Source organism: Coenobita brevimanus, chromosome 111 (genome assembly GCF_032717465.1).
Source record: "Coenobita brevimanus isolate Jiangsu-jjx chromosome 111, ASM3271746v2, whole genome shotgun sequence".
Lineage (NCBI taxonomy): Eukaryota > Metazoa > Arthropoda > Malacostraca > Decapoda > Coenobitidae > Coenobita > Coenobita brevimanus.
In genome coordinates this window covers 32,705,458-32,731,405 of record NC_137064.1, presented here as the reverse complement: position 1 = coordinate 32,731,405, position 25,948 = coordinate 32,705,458, and the positions used below count along the sequence as shown (strand labels likewise).

At 42.5% G+C, this 25,948-nt stretch overlaps 1 protein-coding gene across 2 annotated transcripts in view; it reads right to left on the bottom strand.

Annotated features, from left to right (window-relative positions):
* LOC145417810 (uncharacterized) overlaps positions 1-25,948 on the bottom strand; it is a 78,859-nt gene that overhangs the window by 9,556 nt on the left and 43,355 nt on the right. For both annotated transcript variants that reach the window (XM_080286432.1, XM_080286433.1), the window contains exons 10-13: positions 21,637-21,840; positions 17,891-19,625; positions 17,629-17,764; positions 13,207-15,804 (exon numbers count right to left, since the gene is read on the bottom strand). In XM_080286432.1, the coding sequence (XP_080142558.1) occupies positions 13,207-15,804; positions 17,629-17,764; positions 17,891-19,625; positions 21,637-21,840 (4,673 nt within the window). The remainder of the gene's footprint in view (positions 1-13,206; positions 15,805-17,628; positions 17,765-17,890; positions 19,626-21,636; positions 21,841-25,948) is intronic.

The window sequence follows — 25,948 nt, the reverse complement described above, 5'->3', positions numbered from 1 at the left end:
TCTATACTGTACAAGATTCATATATCAGATCACTGCTCACTTCATTTTTAACTTATATCAGTTATAATGATTCAAAAACTATTTTTTCTTCTAGCTACACATGGTCAAGAATGAATATCTAGCCAGAGTTAATCACATTCTGGACATCTACTGATGCTAATTACTACACTCTGCAAGCCATTTGACCTTTAAATTCACCTATACAGAACAGATTCAAAATATCTGTAAAGTCACTGAATTAAAACCAATGCTTATGCCTACGTGAACATACAGCTGTTAATACAGAAAGTGCAACAACATTTTATACATATCAAAAACTTCCTTGCTTAATCAAGGGATGGTTTTAAAGCATATCATTTTCATATTCTTTGTTCATTCATTATTGAAGGCTCCAACATGCTTATATGCGTCGGCCTTGATCATCTAATGGAAGCTCTCCATGCTGCTGGATCTCTGGCAGCTATTCAGTTCCTTATCCCTGAAGTCACACTCAATGACCTCGTCCAAGGTCTCTTCAGTCTATCTCTCGGACCCTACCCCTAACATTAACACTTCACACTTTCTGCACCCAATTATCAACCCCCATCTTCTCCACCTGCCCAAATCATCTCAATCTACCTCTCATCACAACACCATAACACTCCAGTCCCATCCTACCTCTCAACTCTTCCACCGTAAACCTAGCCCCACCAGGCTTCACACTCAAGGATGCACTGCGCATCCACCTAATCATTGTCATTTCTGTACATTTTAGTCTGCGAATATTATTTTCATATTCTTATTGCAGGATAATAATACTAAAGTATTCCTATTCTCTAAGTGTAAAAGTAAAGCTTTGACTGGAAAATGTCTCACAGCACCTAAGTATTGCTTCCAAATGACAGCAGACTAAGTACACTATATAATCTTCAAATATCACAGAAGCATTTTCTTCTATTCAGAAAGGTTGCTAATTTGGCACTGCACTGTCCTCTGAAATACAAAATCTAAACTAACTTTCTACTGTAGTACACTGTTAACCAAAAACCAAAATTAGTCATATTATGCCACCTAGCTTGTCCTGTACTGCCATCTTCCTTCATATCCAGTCCATACGTAAAATGCTATGACACTTCTTGTGATGACAACTACCCCGTCCCCCATATTCAAGCCGAGAATTTTCCAACAAAACTTGTCCAATCAACTGCTTCTCCTTCTTAAAGCTGATCTTTTTATCTTTTAACAATAATACCAACATCTGTCAGTGAGAACCATTTCATACTACATTGTGAATTTCATGAGAAACTTGATAGACAAATAGCTGTGTATCATGAGAGAAGCTTCAGATGACACACCATATGCATCTAATGTACAAATGAAACCACACACATTCTATGCAATTTGAAACTGCTTAGCTTAATAAGTTCAGGCCTTTCTTATTTTCCTGACATGCTCCACTTTACCTCAATCATTAAAGTTGTAATTTTGTACTGAAACAAATTTTATGAAATTGTTAACCAATATCAATTACATATCAATACAGAAATTGTTATACATCCAGCACAACTGGGAAGGGTGCAGAGAAAAGGATTATCAGCTGTACTATGTGAAATCCTGGTGGCATATGTAAAAATATGGCCAACAATGTATAAACTGCCACTACTATATATGATCTCTGGTTGTCATGCATGGGTTTTACATTAGAATGCAAATAATGTAAATGGTTTATTATTCATATATCTTACAGGGTACACAGCTTACTAGGATACTATGGAAATGACAGCTATTCTTTTTGTGCTGCTTTGTGCAATTTGCAGTGTCAATGATTTTAAGCACCGTACAAGTCACAACAGCAAGGTTCTGTTTACATCCTGACAGCAGTTTTTTTCTTTTCAATTTCATCCATTATATCACATGAGAAGGAAATTTGCATTATGGTGTTCTTTGGCTGCAATAAGCTCCTCAATACTTGCATGCATTTTGAGCAATCTTCATTTGGCCAAGCTTTGTTAAGCCCTAATATACTTTTATATATATTATGACCCCTGGTGATTCAGTAGGTAACTAAGGCACTCCAATCAGACTGGGCCTGCATAGGTTTATACCCAAAGGGTGGTTGGGGTTTATTGCTCATGTAATGCCACTCAGGGATGAGTGAGGCTGGTCACTCTCACCTTAAATATCAGGACCAACTTGCCAAGCCCCAGGCTCCTACACTCCTCATGGGGTAACATAAGATTGGATGACGGATGGATGAAAGTGTGTGTGTGTGTATCTATACACACACACAAACGTGGCATATCAGATGGAGGGGTAGAATAGGGATATCACTGGTGAGCAGTGTGTAAAGAATGATGAAGCAAGGGTTGTGGTGAACAGATGGGATATTAAAGATGCATGGAGAGAGCATTACAGCCAGTTGTTGAATGAGGGGTTTGACTGGGACTGGGGAGGTTTGGAGCCAGCAGATCCAGTGTTTGGCCCTTAGCCTTTGGTTGAAGCTGCTACTGAGAGCAGGGCAATATGCAGGATGCAGGTGGGGAAGGCAGCAGGTGTGTCTAGGTTGACTGCTGAAAGGCTGAAAGCCTCAGGAGATACATGAGTGATATTAGTCACTGACCTGATTAATAAAATCATATACGTGCATGTTGTCCCAGATGACTGGCTGAAGAGTGTAACTGTAAATGTGTACAAGAGGAAGGGAGATGCCCTGGAAAGAGGAAATTATAGGAGCATAAAGCTTTTAGACCAGACATTGAAGGTAATGGAGAGAGTTCTAGAAGGTATGATTACAGAAAGAGTGCATATTGATGAGATGCAGCCTGGGTTTATGCCATGCAAAGGGACCACTGATGCCATATTCAGTGTTTGACAGCTTCAGGAAAACATACAGGAAAGGAAAGGGAACTGTACTTTGTTTTTGTTGATTTGGAGAAGGCATTTGACTGAGTCCCTAGAGAGGTGGTGAGGTGGGCAATGAGAAAGCTTAGGATTGAGGAGTGGCTGGTTAAGGTCATCATGGCAATGTATGTGGGTGTTCACACCCAAGGAAGAGTGATTGGAGACTTGAGTGATGAGTTTTCCATGAATGTTGGTGTGCATCAGGGGTCAGTCTTGAGCCCTTTGTTGTTTATCATAGTACTTGAAGCCCTCTCATGTGACTTCAGAAATGGATTCCCATGGGAGATGTTGTATGCTGATGATTTGGTGTTGGTTGCAGTGAATGAAAGGAAGGCAGAGAAAAGATTTAGGAATTGGAGAGATGGTATGGGGCACAAAGGCTTAAGTATAAATGCAGATAAAACAAAAGTGATGGTATCTAGGGTTGGGGGCGGTACTGTCAAAGAGGTAGGAGAGTGGCCATGTGCGATTTGTCACAAGGGCATGGGAAGTAATTCCATCTTGTGCAGTGTTTGTGATAAATGGGTGCATAGATGTAGTGGTATTAGAGGTAGATTGCAAGATAATCCTGATTACATGTGTGCAGTGTGTCAGGGAGAGCATGTGGAGATTGCAAGGCATGAAACGATTGAACTTGTTGGTGAGTCTGAGTGTGTGGAAGAGACTTGTTATTTGGGAGACATGTTATATGCTGGAGGTGAGGCTGAAGCTAGCTCTGTGGCTAAAGTAAGGAGTGGTTGGAAGAAGTTCAGGGAGCTGTTGCCTCTCCTGACAATGAGAGGGCTCTCTCTCCGTGCTATGGGATCTTTTTATGCGGCATGTGTTAGGAGTGTACTGTTGTATGGTTAGGAATGTAATGCTGTATGGTAGTGAGACTTGGACAGTAAGGGAAAAGGATATTCATAGACTCAAACGTACAGAAATGGCAATCATTAAGTGGATGTGCAGTACGTCCTTGAGTGCATGGCCTGGGGGGGCTAGGTTTACGATGGAAGAGTTGGGAGGTAGAATGGGACAGAAGTGTATTGGTATTGTGATGAGAGGTAGGTTGAGCTAGTTTGGGGATGTGGAGATGATGGGGGATGATAACTGGGAGCACAAAGTGAGAAGTGTTAATGATGGGGAAGGGTAGTGAGAGGTAGACCTAGAATGAGGTCATTGAGTGTGACCTCAGGGTCAATGGACTACATAGGGAAGCTGCCAGAGATCAAGCAGCATGGACAGCCACCATTAGATGACCAAGACTGATGACTGCAAGCACGTTGGAGTCTTCAAACACAAAAACTGTGTGTGCGTGCGTGCGTCCATGCATGAGAGAGAGAGAGAGAGACAGAGACAGAGAGAGAGAGAGAGAGAGAGAGAGAGACAGACAGACAGACAGACAGAAAGACAGACAGACAGAGAGCAAATGCATTATTTAATCACATACTGTAAACTTGTCCATTATTTGAATTTTACTATAATTACTGTAATCTGTTCTGCCCAAGGACCTTATTTTTATTCTAAACAGTGCCAGACAATTTTGCTTAACAGACATCCTTGGTATGATACAATTATGTAGCTAAATTATTTCTACTGTATATCGTCAGTTAAACCGGAGTTTTATTCATCTTGAGAAACATCGGCAAACAATAGAAATATATCTTGTTAGCTATAGCTACATTTTAAAGAGATCATGGCATTTCTATGATAATGAAATTGAGTGGTTCAATTGTTATGCATTTCAAACTTATTAAAAATAATTACTAAATGATGGCTTACTTATGCACCAAAAATGCTGTGCTGGCCATGCAAAATAAAAGTTCTAGGAAGTATTCTATCAATTCCTAAAACCTTTGTCTGCTACATTAGGAAACCTCCAATCTGCTTAAATCTTAAATTTCCCCTTCACTATAAGTACAGGTTGTTCATCTACACTAAGTAATAGCTACTTGTGGACTTTCTATATTTTAATACCAACCACAACTTATCTTTCCCAGACTCATCCTCATTTCTTTATTTATTTCTAGTTCTCTCTATTTCATTTATACTATCATGCACACATCTCCAGGACTTTTAAAAGTCTTCACTTCCTCCAACTCCTCATTCTGTATTTCCATTCATGGTCTATATATTCAATTACTTTTGGTACCTTACACTTACATCATCATATTCTCTCTTCTGAACAGCAGAATCTTACTGTGAATAGTATTTACCTTCAATTTAACTGAAATGTTGCAATCTTATGAACAGTATATACTGCAGTCTGAACCTGAGATCACACACACACACACACACACACAGCAGAAATAATATTGGATACTTGTAGTGTACAATAATATGTTTAACTTCACACATTCACCCATTATTAAATCCTACAGCCACAGTCAACTCAAAAATTATCAACATTTCTAGGATTCCACACTAATCCCAAAACATTTAAAAGGCCCAAACCACCTAAACATTCTACCTATCTATCTATCTATTGCCAAACACCACAATCCCGTAAAGGGCGGCCACAAACGAATAGCTTCCATGTCACCCTGTCCCCCACCATTTCACTGTCCTCCCCCCCCCCCCCAAGCTCACACACCTTCTCTCTCATTTACCTCTCCACTCTATCCCTCCATCTCATCCTTGGCCTCCCCCTCCCTCTCCCCCCCTCCACCTCACTCACATACTCTTCTCATTAGTCTCACTCTCCATCCTCTCCACAAGGCCAAACCACCTCAGGTGTATTTCTCCTAACACTTTCTATCACATCCACATCCATACCACAATGCTTCTTCACTTTCTCATTTGTCAGTCTCTCTCTCCATGTAAGTCCACATGCTCCTCTCCAATAACTCATTTCCATTGCTCTCACTCGACTTGTCCTTCCAACTAGGTCCAAGTTTCACTTCTATATGTTAGCAATGGTATCACAATACTATCATGCAGCAACTTTTTTACATCCATGCTCGCTTCCCTATTTCTTATTGCTGCTTTCAAAGAACCAGCAACTCTCCTCCTTGTTGCACCCATTCAAGCACTTCATCCTCCAAACTTCCATCCTTATTCATCACACTACCCAAGTACTTAAATGCACTCACATTTTCAGTTTCCTCACCATCCAACCTCACTGCACATTCAGTGACTTCATTTCTCTCAAAGACCATAACTTACTCTTCCCTACACTCACCTTAGATTCCATTTCTTACACACTTGCAGTTACCCTTCGTCTTCACTTAACAATACATGACCATCTGCAAACAACAGTACAGGAAGTTTCCAACTGCCGCCCTCTCTCATTCGGGCCGCTCCGACATCCACTGCCCTAACTTGTACCTCTTTTATAATCCCATCCATATACAGATTGAACAACTCTAACATTCAAACCAGGAAAAACCAGCCAACAGTCCATCACTATAACCACAAAACAATAATGCTGCTCTGCACACCATCGAAATTCACAGATTTATTTTCAAGAACATATCTTCCAAATTCAAGTCGGTTTCAGCATTAAAACCTAAACATCTCTCAAATACACACAAAGTTTTACTTCTGAAAACTAGTATACAGTCCCTTATAAGCTACACTAGCATCATGATGTTAACAATGCTTTTGACACATGAGTGACATCGTCCTGATCAACATAATCCTAGATACAAACATACATGGTAATGGGGAGAGAGAGAAAAAAAAAAGGGGGGGGGGGCTAGCTAACTTCCTTTCAGGTAGAAGAGGCCAGTTCCTCAACTATATATATATATATATATATATAAACAATCCCTACCAGTTATTATCAAACAGTGATTGTCTCTCACCTTCCCTCTTGAACTTGCCTATTCTCCCTTCTTTTTAAAGGATCATCGTACAATGATGGACATCTTCCAAAACACTGCAACAAAAACTATGCAACAAACCAGCTCCAATATCTCATTTATTACAGTACAATGTTGGAAAATAGGGTTAAGATTATATGTCCTAAATTGGATCAAATGAACCATGCCAGAATGCTTAGTGACAAAGTGCTTCCTGTTTAGACTTCAAAACTCAGTCTGTATTTTGGTATTATGTTTTTAAACCTTATTAAGAAAACTGTAATAGCAAACCTCTAGGCACTAACCCCCTTCAATCCCACGAAGTATTACTTGTGAATAATCGAGCTACCAAGATTTTTTTTTTTTCCAGCTCAGGGGACAACTTCCAGTTTAAAGTCTCTCCAAATTGAATAAACTGTCTTGCAACAGTAAGAAAAAAACAATGCATCCTCAGGCTGAATGAGTCAATGAAGAATGTGGTATAGAACCTGATGTGTTGCTGCAGGAAAAATTAAATATTCTGAGGTGGTTCAGCTACATGGAGTGAATGTCAATAACTTAGTGGGTATGAAAACAGGGTTGTTGGAAGGGGGATGGGAGGGAAACTAAGAACCAGGTGAAGCAATGACATAAGGCAGTAGTTGCAACCCTATGCTCATCTGAATGATAACCCAGTGAACTGCAGGCTAAAGCTGCCCCCCTCCTACAGACAACTATTCTCCTTTCAGGGGTATAGGAAGTGAGTTGAGGGACATTTGAATAACCAGGCAGTTTCATTGCCAAGTTATACCAATGCCTTTACATGAAGGCATCCCTCTCCAGCACTTAATAAGGCAAGGTAGGAGTGCAACAAATGGTGGTGCCATTGCAATGATGTTATTATTAAGTAGAAAAAGATATTCCTGACAGTATCTAAACTAGTGATCCAAAGTCCTCATTATAAAGTTAGTTGTAAATCATAGGAAAATTGTCTATTAATGTTCTTCTGCTACTAATACAGCTAATACATCAGTTTCTCCCAAATTACAGTATCAGATGTATGGCAAAAGTTGTACTGCTTTGGAATACATCCTGACTTGCTGTCAGGATGTATGTATATATATATAAACAGCCAAGCTAACATAACTTTTGCTTGAAATTCAGTAAAAACACTTGCATACTAATGACTGAATAAGTTTATTTTATCATTAAATCAAAGACATCTCAATTAACTAGAAACAGCATGATGTATCAGAATAATCTGTCTATAAGCAGCCAGAATTCAGCTGTTATTTCGATCAATGCAGGCTTTCCTCTGGTGTACATATAATATTGCCATACCATCAATACCAGTCCTTTTAACAAATTTTCACTCCTATACTTCATCATCTTAACCAATTTCCAACTAATACATGGGGTGGTTATAAACTACAAAGAGGAAAAAGAAAGCAAGTACTGTAAAACAGAACTATCAATGGAGCTTTCACTGAACAAGGCCATATAATCTGCAATACACACCTACTCTACTAAAGCTCTGAATATTCTTAGCTAGTTAACACTTTAAAATCCTAGACCTAAAATTCAAAGATGAGTGGGTAAAATGAAGTGGAGATGGAGGATGTGGACATCAACCATTGAAAATTACAGCAGGTATATCAAGCCACAGCCGGTGACATAGCATGGTTACTCTCTCTATTTCAGTGATTTCTTAAAGTTTATTCTTGCCACCTACAGATGATCTTATTCAGTTAGGAGAACCCCCTACTTGTTAAAAGGTTAATGAGGACTATATCCAACCCCTCAGTTACAAAAATATCTCCTAAACTAAATAAAATAGTTTGAAAATAGCAAGAATAAAACACAAAATGTCATCAGCTCTTTAATCATACGCACTTACTGAAACTCATATCGACATTCACTCCTGAATTCAATTATTCATTTACTGGGATCATAATTTTTACAATTTTCTACTCTCACCGACAGCAAAAGCAAGAATAAAACACAAAATGTCATCAGCTCTTTAATCATACGCACTTACTGAAACTCATATCGACATTCACTCCTGAATTCAATTATTCATTTACTGGGATCATAATTTTTACAATTTTCTACTCTCACCGACAGCAAACACTCACAAACTTGATTATGTCAGCAATAATTCCTTTTACTTTTATGCAATATCCTAAATTGCCCCATGATTTTGCCTCATGAACAATCCTTTACAGTAAAACTAATAAAACTACAAAATAAAAAAAGTTTGCATGCAACTGCCAAAACACACTGTTTTGCTTGGTGCATTCCATTGACTGTTATGGCTATCTTAATTACTTCTTCATTTACTGGATTACTACACTTTCAAGAACATAATAATCCCAGGGTACAACAGGCAGAAACCTCATCCAAAGAGTGCTAAATATCCACTTTCTAGAGCTCAGAGGATATTATACCACTAGCAAAGCCAGTAAGATTATGAATGCACAAAACTTACAAAACTGTTTCTAGAGCAATTCAAGTACGGGTAAAAATTTTCAACCAGTAGTTCTTCCTTGTTCTCAGAATACATATAACATGTGGAAAGATGGAAATAATACTTCCATTCTAACTTTCTGCAAGCTGTAAAGGGGGGAAAAAAAAAAAAAAAAAAAAAAAAAAAAAAAGAGTGGCTAAACTTTCCCTGTACTGACAACTGGATGTGACAACTTCCTCATTCACCCCATCATTCACCAGTTGTGGCAAATGCACTCTTTCAGCAACTCCTACAAAAATGGCGAGACGAAATTGATCTGGGACTCCCTCAAGACCTTTCCTAAACAAATCAAGCAGTTTGCACTTTATCTCACCAATACAACAAAAGAAAACTGGGTAGAAAATGATGCATTTTCATAAATCATTGCAGTACAGTAACAACCTGAGAAAAAAATTATAATTTCCTGAAAATGCTTCTTCTCTTGGTCAAGTAAACCAATTATGCAATTCTGCAGGTTATAAACATGATGTGGTACGGCTGAATTTATTTATTTATTTATTTTCTAATGGGTGAATCTCCCGAGCTAGGACCAATGGACCACATAGCTCTGCTGGGCAAGGAAAGATCCTTGGAGAGACTGCTACCTCTCTCACCAGAAATACGCTACCCCAGTGCGGGCTTGAACTGCCAACCCTATGGCTGTCAAGCGTACACGCTACTACTGAACTACTCTGGCCCTGTGGAAAGGTTGAAACTATACTGAAAGATACTTGGAAACAACACCAATGATCTGTTTATGAAAAAATCCAATTACTTCTAAATGACATCTCAGATACTAGTGGGGGGTCCCACAGTACTTTCACAATGAAAAAATATCTAAATACAAGACTAATCATGAAGTGTTGGAAGTTAGTTTAAAAAACTGAATGGATGTATAACTGACCTCGCTGGACATAACAAGCTTCACAGTATTCCTATATTTATTTGGATCCAACCAATCCCATTTATTATAGGTAAACTGCATCAGAATGATAGAGTTTATGTGCAAACTGGGTAACAATACCTGAACATCTGTACAGAATCTCAGAAAAAAAAAAAATGTAAAAACGCTGCCAGCAACTGAGGTTCTTCTACTAATCATATACTGCATAGATCCTGGATGACAGTAGCCTAGTCTCAGGCTCTTATGGTCCACAAAGGGAAATATGGAAATGAATGTTAGTTATATATCTAAGGCAATAAAGCTCTTCAAGTATAAACTATGAGCAAATATTAAGTAGGGGTACCTGAGGAGGAGGAGGGGGAGGGGGGAGGAGGGGGAGGAGGAGGAGGAGGAGGGGGAGGGGAGGAGGAGGGGGAGGGGAGGAGGAGGAGGAGGAGGAGAAAGGAGGAAAAGGAAGGAGTAAGAGAAGGAAGGTGGAAGAGGAGGGAGGAAAAGGAAGAAGAGGAGGAGGGAGGGAGGAAGGGGGAAGAAAAAGAAGAGGAGGAGGAGGAGGAATGGGCAGAGGAAGGAGGAGGAAATGGGAAGAGGAAGGAGGAGGAAATGGGAAGAGGGAGGAGGAGGAGGAAGGAGGATGGAATAGAAACATGGGGGAGGGGGGGATGGAAGGATGAAATATGAAGCTTCAACCTTAAGCTGAATAATATGCTCCAAGTAAAGTACTTTGGCACTTTACTGTTTTTAAGAACAGATACGGTATCAATCTTTCAAACACAAGACCACCATCAGTTCTGATCCCTTGTCCTGCCTGAAGTAAGTTGGTAAGGTGTGTGTGTGTGTGTGTGTGTGTGTGTGTGTGTGTGTGTGTGTGTGTGTGTGTGTGTGTGTGTGTGTGTGTGTTCTAAAATATATATATATATATATATATATATATATATATATATACTGTATATATATAATTCCATCCTCTTCTGTCCTCCTTTCCTTCATTCTTTCCTTTTCCTTCTGCCTGTGGGGACTCTACACTGAGTGACAAGCCAAATGGTTTCCTGTACACCAAGAAACCATTTACTACACTGGGTGGTAACCATATAACCAAATTTTGGCACCTGGTGGTTTAGTGGGTAATTATTGCACTCCAGTTGAATTGAGCCAGTGAAGGTTTATATCCAAGGGGTGGTTGGAGTTGACTGCTCATGTAATGCCACTCAGGGATGAGTAAGGCTGGTCACTCTCATCTTAAATGCTGAGATCAACTGCCTAGCCCCGAGCTACTACACTCCTCATGGGGCAACGAACGATTGGATGATGGATGGATGGATGTATATCTATCTATCTATCTCTCTCTCTATATATACACACACACACACACACACACACACACACACACACACACACACACACACACACACACATGTATATAGGGTGAGAAGTGGTTGGAAGAAGTTCAGGGAGCTCTTGCCTCTCCTGACATTGAGAGGGCTCTCCCTACGTGCTAAGGGGTCTTTGTATGCAGCATGTGTTAGGAGTGTAATGCTGTATGGCAGTGAGACCTGGGCAGTGAAGGAGGAAGATATGCGCCGGCTCAGGCGTACAGAAATGACAATGATTAGGTGGATGTGCAGTGCGTCCCTGTATCCAAGGCCTGGAGGGGCTGGGTTTACAATGGAAGAGTTGAGAGGTAGGATGGGACTGGAGTGTATTGGTGTTGCGATGAGGAGAGGTAGATTGAGGTGGTTTGGACATGTGGAGAGGATGGGGGATGATAATTGGGTGAGGAGGGTGAGAAGTGTTAATATTGGGGGTGGGATTATGAGGGGTAGACCGAGAAAGACATGGGACGAGGTCATTAAGTGTGACCTTAGGGTTAAGGGACTGAACAGGGAGGCTGCAATGGATCGTGCAGCGTGGAGAGCCGCCATTAGGTGACCAAGGCCGACACATGCAAGCATGTTGGAGCCTTTAAAAACGAAAAACGAAAAAAAAACGAAAAACAAACCCCAAGAATAATACCTGAAGAATACTTTTTGGTGCAGGTAAGGGTTACTGTTGCTCATTTGAGATAAGTAATATAAATTACAAAAGTATGCTTTTCTGTTCCAATTTCTGTATCCTACTTTCTCCACATATTAAGTGGAAAACAGAGTTAGGATGATGACTTTAGTAATGATAATCTACACATGCCATGCCATTAATTATGGGTGCATTAACCCTTCCTGCCAGAGAACATAATTACAATTTTATTGCTGATGCTACCATCCATCCATGCTTCCATCCAATCCTACGTTGCCTCATGAGGAGCACAGAAGCCTGGGGCTAGACAAGTCGGCCCTGACATTTAAGATGAAAACAATAATTATTCAGTTTATGGAACGCCATAAATGCAGTTGCTGCTGTTGCTGCTTAACCCTAGTCTATCTGGTTGGGCAGACCCATCAACACCAGGTAAGCAACTACTTCTGACCGACCATTCTACACATACAAAATAGTATATACACTGTGTACTGATTCAGCAACCCCTTGTGGTAGACATCACCACATAAATGTCCTTCCTACGGTGAGGTGTACATAATTTTGAGGCCTGGCTCCTGGATGGACTTCACAGCTGCTCCAACCAAGGTGAACAGCTCCACCAGCACAACACCGTAACAGTGAAATGGGTACCAGTACATCTAACCCCTCCGGTTTGAAAAGATTCCCTTAAACTGAATGAAATTATTTGGAGGTAGCAGTTAAAATGAAAAATCTGTCATCTGACTGAAGGGGTTAAGTAATCTTCAACACTCCATTCCTAATTCTTATCTAGATGAGAGGATCAGGCAGGATACAGAAATTATTAAAAAGCACACAAATACACGAACTATCATATGGCATGCCAAAGGAAAAAAAAAAGCCACAAAATTAATCACCAATTCTTCCAGCCAATGAAATCCTTATTCTACATCCTAAGCAAAACATTTGCATTATATTTTCTTGGCATATGCCTTTCATGTATTGCTAATTTCTAGGAATGCTTTAAAATTTTTATTAAATGTTTTTGCCTTGTGTTGAAAGCACTAATAGGTCCCACATAAGCTGAACAAGTTGCCAGCTTATACACAACTACTGCTGTGATATTACACCACCAGTACTGTAAGTAATTACAAAATAGCACTTACTAGATGGAGGAAAAAAACTGGATGAAAAGGAGTTCTGAGCTGCTCCTGGAGACTTGAGCTGCTGACGAGATGTGTCCTGCATGGTTGCTGCTCCAGGCTGCAGAGATTTGAGAAAGCTGGGAGGGAGTGTTGGTGCACCACGGAATGGCTGTGCTCCCAGCTGTTGTAAATTCATGCTTGATCCAAATCCTTGCATTCCAACTCCAGCAGGTCCAGGCTGGGACTGGTTACCAAACCCCTGTAGTCCAAAAGCTGCAGGTGGGGTCTGTAATGGTGGCTGTGCCTGCTGCTGCACTGCCGCTGCCTGTAACGGTGACCCTGATGCAGTGTAGAACCCAGGGGCCTGTTGGGGGCCTGCCGGGCCTGTTGGGGGTGCTGTGGGAGGAGCACCAGGAGCACCTGCACCATTGTTAGAGTAGAATGAACTTGGAGGCTGGATTGCTTGAATTACAGAATTCTGAACACCAGGTCTCTGAACCAACTGAGATCCCAACAGACCCATGGGCTGGCTGGGGTCATATATGTACAACTGCGAGGGTTGGGGACCACTTTGCAAAGCAGTTCCCAGACCACTCTGCTGGAATGGTGTACCAGCCTTGGATCCAATGGTGCCGAAGTTCTGTTGTGAACTGCCAAATGTCTGTGTTGATGGTTTCACTGCTGATGACATCAAAGAGTTTGAAGCAGTAGATATAAGCACAGTGCTCTGATTCTGTGGCTGACTCTGTCCAAACCCTGTAACTCCAGTTGGCTGCAGTCTGTACTGGGAGAGGTTATTATTATACAAATCTGGAGCGGTTAATGGTGGGGGGGTCTGCAAAAACATTGACTGCTGTCCAAAGGCATTACTACCAAGACCTTGTCCTAAGCCATAAGGAGGATACTGGGAAAACTGGGATGCTCCTCTTTGTCCAAGGACCGGTGTTCCATCCAAGAAAGGCTGATAAAGTCCCGTCTGTGGATTTGAATTGAAGACCATGGGAGGTGATGGTATTGCCCCTCCAATGCCTCCAAATGCTGCTGTCCCTCCAAGAGTCTGGTACATGCTGCTATTAGATGGTCCTGATGAACCAGAAACCAGAGGAGGAGACAAAGACCCAGAAGTGATCCCCAATGAAGATCCAGCAGGCCCAGGAGATACAGAGTTACTAGCAGTCTGCTGCTGTGGCTTCACTTTGCATACATTACCAGACCTACTCACTTCAGCCTTGGCCAATGATGCAGCAGCAGATGACGTGTATGCAACAGCTGCTGAAGTGTAAACCATGCTGCTACCCATTCCTGGTCCCTGCTGTAATGGTGATCCTCCCTGGTACCCACCAACATCTTGTGTATGGTCCTCACAAGTGCCAACAGCATTGGCATCCTTTGGAGTGAAGGATGATTCAAGAGCTGGGGAGGGATCAAGTCCTGCCACACTGTCAACTGCAGAGAAGCTAGCAGATGAAAATGCTACTGAACTGCTGACATCCTCTGCATGTTCTGGAACTGGTGCCATAGTCTCCCATACTTTCTTAACAGAGGCTATCTTCAAGTTAAGGTCATCTGTTGATGGAGATATGGGACTTGGCATGCTGCTCGAAGTCATGACTAATGACCTGGGAAGGCTTATTCCCTTGGTACTCACTGAGCCTGACACTTCTGCTAACTCAGAATCAAATGTAAAATCTAATTTCATGTCTGAAGCACTTTCTTCAACTTTTGAGAAATTCAGAGGCAGCTCAATGGGTTCAGGCTTGTCATTCTTTTTATCCTTTTCTTCTTTTATAGCCATAGTAGTTTCTGGTGAAACACTCTTTCGGTCCCTATTCTCACGCTGTCTCTGTGGCTTTGGAGCTTCACCAAATTTGGCATTATACTCAGCACCGACAGTGGCATTTACTGAGCCTGCTGCCTTGAAATTTGTATTTTCAAATATAATAGTTTGAGATGGTACTGATGTTCCATCTAGAGTGCTTTTATCCACTTTTGGGAAAGTGGCTGGATCATCACTTGGGCTTGAGCGCTGGCTGCTTCCAGCAGAGTTGGGCTGATCACTGATTTCTACACCACTATCATGGTTATCAAATGATGTTGGCTTTACTCCTGACTGACTTGTTCCATCTCCTGCTGCTGGTGCCTGGGATGGAGAATTTGCTCTTAAAGCAGGCAAGGGCTTATCCCATGCATTTTTAGGTGGTGGTGGTATTGCTGCTGAGTCTTTCACAGGGAACAGAGTATTAGTGGGAGATTCAACAGGACTACATGACCCAGTAGACTTCATGGCATTAATCCTGTTGTTTTCACGTTGCTTTGCTAATCTAGGTGGAAGCTTACACTGCCGGGACCTTTCAAACCCTCCAGCTTTATTGCCTCTGCTTTTCTTCTCTTTGGGCTGTTTCTTAGCCGTAGGGGCAGGTGCTGGGCCTGAGGTCGTTGCCACTGCAGTAGTTGTGGGTTCACTAGCCACAGGGGCAGCAGTGACAGGCTCTTGCGTTTGGGTTTTCAACTTCTCTTTCCCAGATTTGCGTCTGGTTACTTCTTGGAAGCCATCATTTGAATCCATGAGGTCTCCAATTAGTTCAGACACTTGTGGCTGATCATCTACAATCACCACACCTGCAACAGAGAATTGATTAATTAAAAAAAGAGTACATCCCACAATACAACCCATCATAAAAGAAATCCAGTATAAAAGGGTACTACTATTCACACACATGCATGCACACATGCGCATGCATGCACACACGCACACGCACACACACACGCACACACACACACACACACATACACAAAGTTATGAGCAGATATTTACATATTTGCACATATGGGTGTGGATGATGCCACATTAACGAGGAAAAACATGCAAGTGGAAAATTAAGCATCAACAGGCTAAGGCCTTCCTACAATTAGTAAAATAAAAATAAAAATAGCTACTACCGGTACTTAACCATCCAGGTCCAAGTTTAATTCACATAAACAGTAAGTGCAATCAATGTAAAATGTAAAACTTGGCTTATTGCTTTAGCACACGCACAATGATGTACAGCATTTTGTATCGTTATGCAAAGCCAACTACACACTATCACACAATTAGTTATATCCTACAGTTCATTTAACCCCAGATATTAGTGGCATGCTACTTATATTCAACACAAAAATCTGTAAAACCAAACACCTAGGATCAGCTTGGTGAAACAAAAGGCTCCCAATTTTTCTCCTTATCCTATGCTAAAGCAATCGCCTCTTTTTCGGCAACATTCATCATTCAATTCATTAAGAATTGGCTGACATGGATTGCTGTGGAAAAGGCAACAGGAAACTACTTACTAGCATAATTATTCAAGTCGATGCCCTCCAATGGGTTGGCTTTCTCTTGCTTGGGTTTACTTTTGTTGACTTCAGAGAGAGCCTGGTGAACCATGGTAGGGTCTAAGTTTATTTCATGTAGCTGATTTACAGTAGTTTCAGTTTTTGTGCCCTTTCCACCTGTAGGTCCATTCTTACTTTTTTCATTTTTATGCGGAGCCTTCTTCTCACCAAACCTCTGCTGGCTAGTATTTTGGGGAACACTCTGACTCTCGGCTTTAGAGTCCTTGCCAAGAGAATTGCGTCCCTGAGCTAAACCCCCACCTGATGAGGGAGCCCAGCCACCAACACTGCTCTTCCTATCCGCCTTGCTTCCTTTGCGATGATCCACTTTGGTAATGGTTGATGCAGACTTCTCCTTGTTCTCCTTCCGGGCCTCAGGGTCGCTGCTCTCTGAAGCTGTCTCCCAATCAGCTTCCTCAGTAGTTTCTGGTGTGCCTTCTTTTACGCTTGGTTTTATTGCTACAGATGATGATGGTGCAGTCATTCCCCCAGGTCCAGGGCCACTTGGTGCCAATGAGGGTCCTCTCCCTTTCTTTGGACCCAAACTGCCTGCACTACTGTTGACTCCAGGTCCACCCCCTCTCTGACGCTCAAATTGTCGCTTCTGAAACCTGGGTGGCATTCTGTCAAACCTGCTCTGCTGCTGCTGCTGCTGTTGTTGTTGCTGAGGTTGTTGCTGTGGCTGCTGCTGTTGTTGCTGCTGCGGTTGCTGTTGCAACTGTTGCTGTTTGCGACCAGCAGTGTCTAAAGCATTAACTTCAATGCTGGTGCACTTCCCCTCCTCTGAAGGTCCAGCTTTGTTCCCAACACCAGTACCAGCACCAGCACCACCACCACCAACACCACCACCACCAGCACTACCACCACCAACACCTGCACCACCACCACCACCACCACCACCACCACCACCTGCACCACCACCACCACTACCACCACTGTGTGTTGGTTTTCCCCTGCCCCCTGCATGGGTCTGCAGTGTTGAGGCTCCTGCTCCTCCACCACCCCTGGGGCCTCCCCGCCTGGCCTCCCCACGCCCCCGGCCGCCACCTCGACCAAACTGGGAGCGCTCACCATCACCGCTCTCCTCCCGGCTGTTGGGTAGAGATGAGCCACTGCAGACGTTACTGCTCCCTACAGCACTGCTACTCCCTGCTGTTGCTACTGCTGTACTGCTCCAATCTCCATCGCAGCTGCTACTCCAATCATCCTACAAATTAACATTTAACTAAGTAATGTTAAAGGACAGTTATATATCCATTTATCATGACACTCCATTATACATCATTACAGGCATACCATTATAAAAGTTCACAACTACCTATACATATATTACCTTGCGGTCTCTATGAGGACGTCCATGGTAATCATCATAATAATAGTAATCATCATCTCGATAGCCCCTATTTTGGAACCTTGGAGGTGGACCTCTGCTTCGACGACTGTAATCTCCTCCTCCTCTACCTCCCCCTCTTCCTCCACGATACAGAGGGTAAGTACCACCCCTAGTGTTACTATTTCTCCCTCCACTTCTATTGGAATCATAGCGATTTCCTCGACTGCCCCGCCCAGATGAAAGAGATTTGTTGCCCCCGCCCCGCTCCGTATTCTTGTTCTCAACCACCTCGCTACTCCCCTCAGATGTCTCTCCTCCAGCGGTTGCTGTTTGAGAAGACCCTGGTGCGTGGGTGGTGGTTGTAGTGGTGGGTGTTTCGGATGTTGTTACGGCCAGCTGCTGTTGCGGTTGTTGTTGTTGTTGTTGTTGTTGTTGCTGAACACTTTGCTGTTGAGGTTGCTGTGTTTGGTGTTGCTGCTGCTGCTGTTTTTGCTGTTCCAGCTCTTGATGGTGCTGAAGCTGTTGTTGTTGTAGTGGCTGAATGAGATGCTGCATTAAGGGCTGTGGCTGAGCAGCTGGAACTGGGGCCACCGAGTCCTTTGGGGTGGTTAATTTCGTTGCTGGTGCCTCTGCCAGCAAGGAACTTGTTGTGGCTGCAACTATATTGCTGGTGGTGCTGCTGGTGGTGCTGCTGCTGCTGGTGGAGGTGGTGGTGCTGCTGCTGGTGATACTGCTGCAGCCCTGGCTGGTTGATGATGCTGCGGCCACCACGCTGCTCTCGCTGTGGCTTGGAGTTGCTTGTTTGGCCACGCCCCAAACGTTGGACTCCCCGGCCTTGGTCAAGCTGCTGCCGGCATTGCTGGCCACCACTGTTACCGTGCCGCTGGAATCGGGGCGGGAGCGTTCTGCGTTTTTTGAACGGCTCGCCCATACATTATCCCTCTGCTCCTTTGGGTGAGGAACCTCTTTCACTTCTACCTTTCGTATTAGCTCTCCCTGAGTAGCTTTCTTGAGGGTTGTCATATTCTTTCTAATTTCTTTTTCCTTATCAGAAGCTTCTAACCTCTCTCGTGTAATTGGTGCTGGAGCATGAGTAGCACGACTGCTCTCTTTAAGCAAATCACGTTGACTAACTTCACTGTCCTCTTTGACAGTTTCATCTTTGACTTCCTTTTCTGTTCCCTTATTAGGTTTTTCATCTCTTGCTTCTGTTTTCTTTGGAGCTTCCTGGAAACTTGACTCACGAGAAAATTCCTCGGCTCTTCCTTCTGTACGATAATAATCATCATATTCGTAAGTAGCATCTGCCCACGAAGTTATTTCCAGCTTCTTTTCTCTGGGAAGAATACTAGATGATGATCTATCAAAAGAGTCTTTGCTTGTGCGAGACTCACGACTCGACCTACTATCTCTACTATCAGGCCGCTGTGGGCGTTCTCTCAACTCTTCACGCAATTCCATCTGTTTTTCAGCTGCCTCAACTTCCTTGTCCCACTCCTTATGTGTCATTCGCAGTTCTCCCTCATAATCACAGTCTTTTAGTAGAGGTTCAGGTTCATACTGTCGACCCCAAGATTCCAATTTCCCTTCACTTCTTCTATCCACAAACAGTTCTCTTTCCTGTCTTTCACTGCGATCATCGAAACTCTTTCTGTTGTCCAATCTGCGGTTCTTGAGGCCATCCCTTTCGAAGTCCCTCCCTCTGTTTTCCCAGTCTTCTCCATTCATGGCTCTCCTACAAAAAAGCAAATTATTTCAATTTCTACACCAACATTTAATCATGACTAAGCACTATAACCATACAGTACTGATCTACAAGTAATACAAAATTATATATAACACTTATACATCTATAACCTGGCACTTTACCCTGCATGGAATATATAGTACTTAAGATTATATGACTGAAAGTTAGGAAAATAATATACCAAAGCTCCTTTTCACTCTCACACAGGCATTACTTCTCATGGAAAATCTTACTGCCTCCCCCTTACTTCTAACAGCCTCCCTCTTACATCACCTCCAACAGCCTACCTCCTGGTGCACTACTACTAGTTGCACTCCAATAACCTTCCTTCTCCTATCCTCTTTTCTGTACTTTTCTTACATACACTTGTTAGATCCCAAGTGCAAGCAGTTGTTTCCACAACAGATACTCTCACTGTGTGCCAACAGGCTTCCTGTGCCCTGAACTTCTTATGTACTCCTACTACACTTCCAGTAAGCTCAATTCCTACTAAATATGTCAAGGAATTTCAGTTACCTCATCATCCAGTTTCTCCAATGCCATAAAGACAGCAAACAACTTTATGCTCACCAAATGTTTCTTACCTATCAAAGTTTGGGTAAATATCTAATCAAATTCTCTCCTTTCTACAACTTCCTGCTCTTGTCAATCATATTTAGCACTCTCTTATTACCATCCATACACCTTTCCTGATAAGTTCAAAATACTGCTCCCTCTAACATTCTTCTTTATTTCTCTTACCTTCATAACTGTCCTCCTCCACTCTTCTGGTACAATTCATTTCCCACACCACATATCCTGTAATTTTTTCAATCCATATTTGGTATTATTTATGCTAAGCCATCCACTTTGCTGCCATTCATCACTTATACACGATTACAGCAACGCCTGACTCTCCTTTTCAACCTACTGTTTCCTGTAATCTTATCCTACTTCCATCCACTTCTACATTCCCAGTACTTATAACACCTTTTCTGCTTTCAGGTAGTAGTAGTAGCTGTAGTTGAGGCCATACGCTCATATGAACATGAACCAGGCAGACTGCATTCTCAAGTTGCTCCCCCTCCTGAAGGCCATCAACCCTTTCTCAGGAGAAAGGCAGTAAACTTAGGACCATTTATGTAAATGGAACTGAAGACACCCAATTCTATTGCAGTCATCTCGCACTGCTGTCCTCCTCCAGCACCAAGCTTTCTGGTACTGATAAGGTATACAAGTAATTCCTGCACCTTTCAACAATCTTTTCATTTTTCTCAATCAATCTTTTCATTATCCTCAATTACTTCCCCACTTACATATACAGTAAAACCTCTACAATTCGGCATCCTTCAAGTCGGAAACCTCTACAACTCGGGAAGGCTCCAAAATATTCATTTAAAAAATCAAAATTCAAAAATTCCCAAAAATGCACACGTGAGAGGAAGAGAGTCAACAAAAATCCCCCCAACTCGGTAAGATGCCGAGTTGAACAGTAATGTTTAAGTGTTTAGTGTTTAGTTCCCCAGTATAGTACAAGTCATAAATACAATACAGTATGGCCTTTATAGTGTTAATTGTGCTTTACATAGTGTACAGCGTCAAGTATAGTACAGTAAAGGTGTGCCCAAAAGTGATCTTGAACCCCTCTAACACCTCCAAAAACTACCAAAAGTCCTCCTCCATGCCTGGAATACACCCTACAACTGCATGGAATCATGGTAAGGCAGCTTTTACTGTTTATTGTAAAAACTTTTAATTTTTTCCATTTTTTCCTTGTTTGTGTATGTGTGTGCTGAGGGGGAACTTAAAGTTCATCCCTACAACTCGGCAAATAGGCTAACTCGGCAAGGCTTGCACATGTATTATGCCGAGCTGTAGAGGTTTTACTGTATAATTATTCTTATCAGTACACCAACGGTAAACATATCTCTATCCTCCTTGATCTTTTAATACAACAAACCATTTCCAGATGCTAAATTTCTAATCAATAAACATTTACTGGAAAATTTCAGCCACATACCGTCTATCAAAATCAAAATCACGCTGCTCATGAGCAGAGCGTTCACGCTCTTCAAATTTTTCATGATATGACGTTCGAGCCCAGCTTTCACGGTCCCGGTCTCGGTCCCGGTCCCTATCCCGGTCTCTGTCTCGGTCCCGGTCCCGGTCCCGGTCTCTGTCTCGATCCCGATAATTTCCCTGGGATCCACGCCCTCTGTACCTCCTGTGGAGAAAACTGCAACTATAAACAGATACCATTAACATTCCTTCAGGGTTATTTGTAGTGGTATTAGGGGTAGACTACAAGATAATGCTGAATTCAAATGTGCAGTGTGTCGAGGAGAGCAGGTAGAGATTGTCAGGCATGAAAGGATTGAGCTTGCTGGTGAGTCTCTTGAAGGTGTGGAAGAGTTTTGTCATTTGGGAGACACGTTATGTGCTGGAGGTGGGGCTGGAGCTAGCTCTGTGGCTAGAGTGAGGAGTGGTTGGAAGAAGTTCAGGGAGCTGCTGCCTCTCCTGACACTGAGAGGGCTCTCCCTCCGTGCGAAGGGATCTTTGTATGCAGCATGTGTTGGGAGTGTAATGCTGTATGGTAGTGAGACTTGAGCAGCACAGAAAGAGGATACAGTATTCGCAGGATCAAACATACAGAAATGACAATGATTAGGTGGATGTGTAGTGCATCCCTGAGTGTGAGGCCTGGGGGGACTAGGTTTGTGATGAAAGTGTTGAAGGGTAGGATGGGATTGGAGTGTATTGGTGTTGTGATGAGGAGAAGTAGACTGACATAGTTTGGGCATGCAGAGAAGGTGGGAGATGATAATTGGGTGCAGAAAATGACAAGTGTTAATGTTAGGGGCAGGGCTGCAAAAGGCAGACCGAAAAAGACCTGGGATGAGGTCACTGCGTGTGACCTCAGGGATAAGGGACTGAATGGGGAAGTTACCAGAGATCGAGCAGCATGGAAAGCCGCCACCAAGTGACCAAGGCCAACGCATACAAGCATGTTGGAGCCTCCAATAAAGAATAAAACGAATAAATGATTCCACTTCACACAAATTTTATATGTTTAGTATATAAACTTTAACAGTGTACTGTGGTTCACGATCGGTGTAGGCGTGCAACAAGGTTGTGTGATGTCTCCATGGTTGTTCAATATATATATATGGATGAGGTGATGACAGAAGTAAGAACATGAGTAATGGAGAGAGGGATGGCACTTGTAATGAATGGTGATGGATGGAATATCTCAAACTTGTTGCATGCTGATGACGCAGTACTACTTGCAAGTACCGGACAAGAACTGGGTAGGTTAGTGCAGAGTTTTCCGGAGGTCTGTGAGCTTCGTGCCTTAAGAGTAAATGTACAAAAGAGTAAAGTGATGGTTACTGAGAGAGAAGGTGACTCCCAGTTCAATGTTACAGTGAATGGAGAGAGACTGGAAGTGGTGAGAGGAGTTAAAAATACCTGGGTACAGTGAAAGAGGAAAATGTGCAAAAGAAGTTGAAAGCAGAGTGACACAAGAAAGAAAAGTAGCTGGTGCAATGAAGGCCTTGACAAGAAACAGAGGCTTGAGTGATGCAGCTGCACGAGGCTTACATGAAGGAGTGTTAGTGCCAACTTTAACACATGGATGTGAGACTATGGTGTGGCATGAAAATGAAAAGTCAAGAGTAAGAGTAGTGGAGATGGGATTCCTGAGCAATGCATGTGGAGAACAGATGGTGGACAGGATATGAAATAATGTGATTCGGGAAAGATGTGGAGTGAGGAAGTTGATGGGCACCAGAATCGAAGAGAGTGTACTGAGATGGTAGCGTCATGTGGAGAGAATGGATAACAACAGAGAGGAGAAAAAGGTATATCTGAGCGAATTTGAAGTAGGGAGGAGGTGAGGCAGTCCAAGGAGAAGGTGGAGAGAGAGGGTGGATGAGTGTGTGAGGAAGAGAAGTTTGGAAGTCAGTGAGGCTATGGAACTGACAAGAGATCGAGCTGGCTGGATGAATGTTGTGAGAAGAAGTGTATGATCAAGGATTTGGCACCCCTTTTTAACATGGCAGCGTCTGGACTGACTCAATCAGATACGTTTATGTGAAGCTACAGAACATGGTGAATGTTTTTAGCATATCCGATACAGCCAGGATTTTGGGGGCTTGAATGATGAGTGAATGGAGGCGTGGCCCACAGGACTGGGCAAATTTGGGATGTCTGGACATTGTTACTCCTCACCCTGCCCTTGGGTGGGAAAGGAGTTCTGGATGATGATGATGATGATGATGATGATGTATTATACTGTGGTTCAAGTTAATGTGGGAAAGGAAAAGTTGTTTTGGTGTGGTTATGACAGGTATGGGTGGTGTGGGAGTGTTACTGGAAAAGAAATGGGTGCATGATGTTCCACAGGTGGAGATGCAAGCCAAGGATGATGCTTCTGAACGTTTGAGTTGGAAGGAGCACTGCAGTTATTTCAGTTTATGCACCTCACGGTTGAACAAGTGAAGAGATAAAGGATGAGTTCTGGGATGAGCATGTGGATGATGTGGCTACAGTGAATAAAAAGTACATGACAAATAAGATGACCTGAATAATCACATCAGAAGGCGGCACTAGGGGATTTCATGAAATCCAAACTGGAAGAGGTATGCCATCAGAAAGTGGAAAAAGGATTCTAGAATTTGGGACTCCTTCAGACACACTAGTGCATACACACTTGTGCAGAGGGACAGCTGAATCATAACCTTCAAGTCATGAGGGAAGAAAACCCAAATAGAATATGTTCTTGTTAGGAGGGTGGACAGAAAGCTAGTTAGGGATGTGGAAACTAAACCTGGTAAGGAATTAGATTATCAGCACTAACTCTTAGTCTGTAATCTCAAGCAAAGGAAATCTTGAGTGATGAGGGAAGGTGTATAATTTAAAAATTGAGACAGAGGAAATTTTCCAAGCTCAAGTTGCAAGGGAGCGGGGGGAGTAATACTGACGTGTGCTGAGGTCTCAAGACGAGTCTTACTAAAGGCGACAGATGTAGTCTGTAGCTAGATGAAGGGAATCCCCACACACACAACAAGTGACTTGGTAGTCTTAAGAGTATAGAAAGAAATAACTAACCATGCCAATGACCCTGATGGGAGAGTTACAGTGCTTAAGATGGCAAAACAAATGGTGGTCAGAGATGATGCAAAATTTTGGCCACTGAATGTCATGAACACTACAGCCATGTGCTTTGCTGCAAATCTTACATTCCTTTCTGGATTTAAAAAACAAGAAAAGACACAACGCAATTAGGCATGTGACCAATCAACTATTTATCGATACATTCAGATAAACAGGGTACGGCACTCACTAGCAACTGATACTAAGCTTCAGCTTGCCGATGGCGGGTCAATCAACCAAGTGACCCAATCACAAATGTTTGTTTTCAAATAGTTATACATTTCTATTTTTCATTTAGTTCTGTGCATCTTTAATATATTCAGCATAAGAAATTATAAAAAATATACAATATGACTTTCACCATATCTATTACATAACATGACTGCACTTTTTAGTTTCATTCATTAATTCATTATCTAATCCTACGTTTCCCCATGAGGAGCATAGGAGCCCAGGGCCAGGCAAGTTGGTCCTGACATTTAAGATGAGAGTGACTGGCCTCACTCATCCCTAAGTGGCATTACGTGACCAATAAACCCCAACCACCCCTTGGATATAAAGCTTCACTGGCTCAATCCGAATGGAGCTCTGTAATTACCCACTAAACCACCAGGTGCCAAAATTTGGTTATATGGTTACCACCCAGCAAAGCAAATGGTTTCCTGGTGTTCTGGAAACCATTTGGCTTGTCACTCAGTGTAGTCACCCACAGGCAGAAGGACGAGGAAAGAATGAGGGAAACAAAGACAGAAAAGGGAGTGTAAAGTCACCCGAAGGCAGAAGGACGAGGAAAGAATGAGGGAAACAGAGACAGAAAAGGGAGTGTAAAGTCACCCGAAGGCAGAAGGACGAGGAAAGAATGAGGGAAACAGAGACAGAAAAGGGAGTGTAAAGTCACCCGAAGGCAGAAGGACGAGGAAAGAATGAAGGAAAGACAGAAGAGGATGGAAGGACAGAAAGATGGAGGAGAGGAAAGGGCAGACACCTGAGAGCAACACTACATCGAGTGAGTGAATGGTGATCGCCCCCACCTACCACAAAACACCCAGTACAACAATGAATTATTATCGTATATCTGGCGGATATCACAGTCATTTGGCATCACCCAAGTACATTTATTCTGAAAACAATGATAAAACTTCCAACTGTAATTGTACAATGGCAAAATCACAGCCTTC